This window comes from Setaria italica, chromosome V (genome assembly GCF_000263155.2).
Source record: "Setaria italica strain Yugu1 chromosome V, Setaria_italica_v2.0, whole genome shotgun sequence".
Classification (NCBI taxonomy): domain Eukaryota; kingdom Viridiplantae; phylum Streptophyta; class Magnoliopsida; order Poales; family Poaceae; genus Setaria; species Setaria italica.
In genome coordinates, this window is record NC_028454.1 from 35,739,262 (window position 1) to 35,743,719 (window position 4,458).

The 4,458-nt window shown below is 60.5% G+C and overlaps 1 protein-coding gene across 1 annotated transcript; it reads left to right on the top strand.

Moving 5' to 3' along the window:
- Window positions 1–1,963: 1,963 nt before the first annotated feature.
- Window positions 1,964–4,458, top strand: LOC101785142 (sialidase). The gene is made up of 3 exons (XM_004969754.2): window positions 1,964–2,198; window positions 2,317–3,673; window positions 3,791–4,458. The coding sequence occupies exons 1-3, from the start codon at window positions 2,030–2,032 to the stop codon at window positions 4,116–4,118; spliced, it is 1,854 nt and encodes a 617-aa protein (XP_004969811.1). The 5' UTR covers window positions 1,964–2,029; the 3' UTR covers window positions 4,119–4,458.

The window sequence follows — 4,458 nt, forward strand, 5'->3', positions numbered from 1 at the left end:
TTACTAGGCTTGGTTTGAGTAGGTTAGGGTTAGTTTGCTCGCCGGCGTTGTTGGCGGTGGGGCTACGGTGGCCGGGAGCGGCGGCGACAGCGGGGCTGCTCTATCGGCAAATAAGCTTCTTCTCCGACTACGAAGATGATTCATTCGTCTTCATCGGCGAAGTTCGTGGGAGGTTAGTTGGCCTCTCTTTTGGTTTTGCCGAAAGGTTCCTGTCGCCGCTTTCGTTCGATTCCGGTTGACTGAAAGAGGAGATGGTGAATCTTTTGCGGCCCTCTTTCCTTCTGCTGGCTGCTATTGTTGGTGGCTTGGTGGAGTGGATTCTTGGGCTGCTGGATCTGGTTCTGCTGCAGTCGGAGATGTGTGTTGGAGTATCTTGTAGCCTGTTCGGCTGGACTTATAAGCTGGCTGAAAAGCTGAAATGGCTGATTTGTTGAGAGAGAAAAACACTGTTCGGGGGCTGAGCTGAAGCGAACAGGTTGTTGGTTTCGATGGATCCATCGTTGAGGGAAGAAGAGAAGATGTTGAATCGAGGAGACCGACGACTGATGCTCTCGTACCGAGAGTCTCATGCAGTTATCCAAGGTTTGGAGTCCGTCCTTCGATTTGGATCGGGAAGTCTGGTGGATGGATGGATGGTCGAGTATGCTTTCTGGCGAGTAGTTGGAAGGAGCCGGCAGCCCGTCGTTAGGAATAAGATAAACAGTAGGAACCTTTCTATAATTTTAGGGTTGCTAAAGGTCTTTTCTGTAAGAATGGGATGTACTGTGCTCACTTTTATCCTTTAATATATGTTATATCCCGTTTTCGGAGAAAAAAAAACCTAACAATGCAGCTTGTACTTGCTTAATGGAAAGCACTCTCTCCACGTAGGCTCTAGTCACACTAATACTGCTTTTAAGCATGCACTAACAGAATAGATGACTCTGTTACTGGACCGCGTCCTAAACATGGCACCTCGTACGCTCTGCCTGTATCCAAGTTCTAATCTGACGATCACCAGAAGGAGGCATTACGATCTGACCAAATGGCATTGCCACGTGCCCACACAGCTGGCTCCAAATGCGCACAAGTACTACCAACTTCAAGGCCTTCAAGGGGGAAAAACTCGACTTTCCCCTTGGATAGGTGAGCCACTGAACTCCATGCACAGACAGCGCGAAACAACCTCTGCACGCGCCATTGATTCCTCCCTCCGAAGACGGTCGAGCTCGTAGTACAGGCCGATGTAATGACAAGTGCCATATCCGTGTCGCTCGGCCACGCCGTGTCGCTCGCCGACGACGACGACGCGCGTGACAGATGGCTAGCTCTGCGTCCGGTGCCGCCCCTCCTCCCTGATGCCGCATCCAACTTTCAATGGAGCCGCAGCGATGGCAGGTGAGACTGATCGAGGGCAAGTAAATTCGTGTGACTGTGGCAGCAGCTATTCAAGGAGGAGACTGGCGACGGACGAGGCTGCCAGCCCGCCATTAACGCCGCTCCTGCGCGCGCGTTGCGTGGCGAGAGCGAGGCACGCATGTACGTGCCTGCACAGACGTACGCCCCATCACCGTGCCGCCCCCTGCCGGTCGTCGGTCGTGAACCCTCGTCGCGCCGCGTGCGCGCGCTCGTCGCGGCGACGGCGACACGGCGACACGGCGGCACGACTAGCACATGGCCGTCAATTTGTGATGCACTGGCGCTCGCCGGAAGGGCATGGCGTTGGCGACTCGGTGCTGGCGCGTCGGTGGCCGGTGGGTGCAAAGTCTGACGAACTGGGTCGCGATAGTGGAAGGATGTAGCTTTGCAGGCCCGTGTAGACATGACATTACGGTCCATTTCCGTTTCAGTGACTCCCCAACTCCTGCGGTTTCCCTCTTTGGAGTTGCAGAGCATTTGCTGCAGCATGTGCTGATGTGTGCACACCATACTTTGCCCAATCCAAGCGAGAAGGCGGGAGCTCGTTATATATTGAGCCACCCCTCGCTACTTGGAAAAGCTCCAACAAGCACAAGAAGCTAGCTCATTTCCTCCTTGCAAAACAGTGGAGATGGCTAGGCCGGCTCTTGCGTTCTTGTGCTGCTACCTGCTGCTGGCGTCAGTCGCGGCTGCACGCGGTCTCGGCGACGGCGAGCCTCTCAGCCGCCGGAAGAATGCAGCGCGCCGTCTCCGCGGGGGCGAGCCCCTCGGCGCCCGGAAGAACCCCGCCGACCCACACAGTACGCAACTAGGCATTCTAGTCTTCTAGACTTCCAGTTTCTTGGGTCTTGCCCGTTACTTAACTGACACGACGTGAAATGAAACGCGCGTTCTGATGTGTGTTTTCTTTCCTTGCAGCCTCACCCGGGACTCCGAACTGCTCGCCGGCGCCGCCACAGAGTGGTGGTGGAGGGTATATCCCGCCATCGCCATCCTCCGGCGTGTCCCCGACCACGCCAGGTGGCGGTGGCGGCTACTACCCGCCCTCGCCGTCCGTCGGCACCTCACCGACCACGCCGACCACGCCTGGTGGCGGAGGCGGAGGGTACTACAACAACCCGCCGTCGCCGGACATCGGCACCTCTCCGACCACACCGACAACACCTGGTGGCGGCGGTGGCGGGTACAATGCTCCCCCGTCGCCGTCCAGCGACACATCCCCGAGCACGCCCGGCAGTGGCGGCGGGTACGGTGCTCCCCCGTCGCCGTCCAGCGACACATCCCCGAGCACGCCCGGCAGTGGTGGCGGGTACGGTGCTCCCCCGTCACCGTGCAGCGGCACCTCCCCAAGCACGCCTGGTGGCGGTGGCGGGTATGGTGCACCTCCTTCACCGTCCAGCGACACCTCCCCAAGCACGCCTGGCAGTGGTTGTGGCGGCGGCTACGGTGCACCCCCTTCACCGTCCAGTGGCACCTCCCCAAGCACTCCTGGCAGTGGTTGTGGCGGCGGATACGGTGCTCCCCCGTCACCGTCCAGCGACACCTCTCCAAGCACGCCTGGCGGTGGCGGCGGGTGCAATGCCCCTCCTGCACCGTCCGGCGACACCACCCCAAGCACGCCTGGCGGTGGCGGCGGAGGGTACGGTTCTCCTCCGTCACCGTCCAGCGACACCTCCCCAACCACGCCTGTTGGCGGTGGCGGGTACGGTGCACCTCCTTCGCCGTCCAGTGACACCTCCCCAACCACGCCTGGCGGGGGCGGCGGGTACGGCGCACCTCCTTCGCCGTCCTCCGACTCCTCGCCGACCACGCCGGGCGGTGGCGGCGGGTACTACGGTCCACCTTCCCCGTCCTCTGATACCTCCCCGACAACGCCCGGCGGCGGCGGAGGGTACTACGGTCCTCCTTCGCCGTCCTCTGATACATCTCCGACGACACCATCGGCACCCAGTGGCGGCTACTACGGCCCTCCCTCGCCATCCAGTGACACTTCACCGACCACTCCCGGCGGCGGCGGCGGCGGCGGACACTACGGCCCCCCTTCGCCTTCCTCGGACACCTCTCCGACCACGCCGTCAACACCTAGCGGCGGGTACTACGGTCCTCCTTCGCCGTCCAGCGACACCTCCCCGACGACGCCCGGCATCACGCCGACTCCCGACGTGCCGTTGCCGCCTATCAGCACGCCGCCGACGCCGTACTCTCCGCTGACGCCCACGCCGACTACCCCGACGCCCTACGACCCCAACACCCCGCCCTTCGCCGGCCCGTGCACGTACGTAACTCCCTACCTAAACCCCAAACCCCTCATGTCTACACACGCACACATTACTTCTGCGTGCCGCCATTAACGTAACGTACGTGTCGCTCGTGCCTTTGGCCTTGTTCGCAGCTACTGGATGACGCACCCGGGCGTTGTCTGGGGCCTGTTCGGGTTCTGGTGCCCACTGGTGCGGCTGTTCGGCCCCAGCGCAGCGGTGCCGTTCGGGCACGACCTGACCGTGCCGGAGGCGCTGGCGAACACGCGCCAGGACGGCGTGGGCGCGCTCTTCCGCGAGGGTACGGCGTCGCTGCTCAACTCCATGGTGGACAACAGGTTCGCTTTCACCACGCAGGAGGTGAAAGACGCATTCGGCGCCGCGCTCAGCTCCGGCGACAACGGCGCCGCCGCGGCGCAGGCGCAGCTCTTCAAGAAGGCGAACGAGGGACGCGTCAAGTAGAATTGGGCGACGGCCGTATGTCCCCTAGGCATGCAGTCGCAGTGCGGCGATGCACGAGCAGTTCAGGGTTGAAGTGCTTTCCCCGCACGTGTGTTGATCATGGGTTTGAAGTTGCTAGTACCCTCTAGTGTATTAGGCGTGCATGTCAGCTTGTGGTCTTAAGTGGATGCAGGGGGAGTGCTTCTGTTGCTTTCTTCTCTTTTCTGAATTTGTGATCCTTTAGTTTCGCGCAGAATGTGAGTATTCGGGCTTCTTTTGGTTCCTCCTTCCCCCTTTAACCAGTATCGCAGAGGTGATCAAGTGGTAGAAATGGAACCGAAGTTCATCTTCTACACTTAAA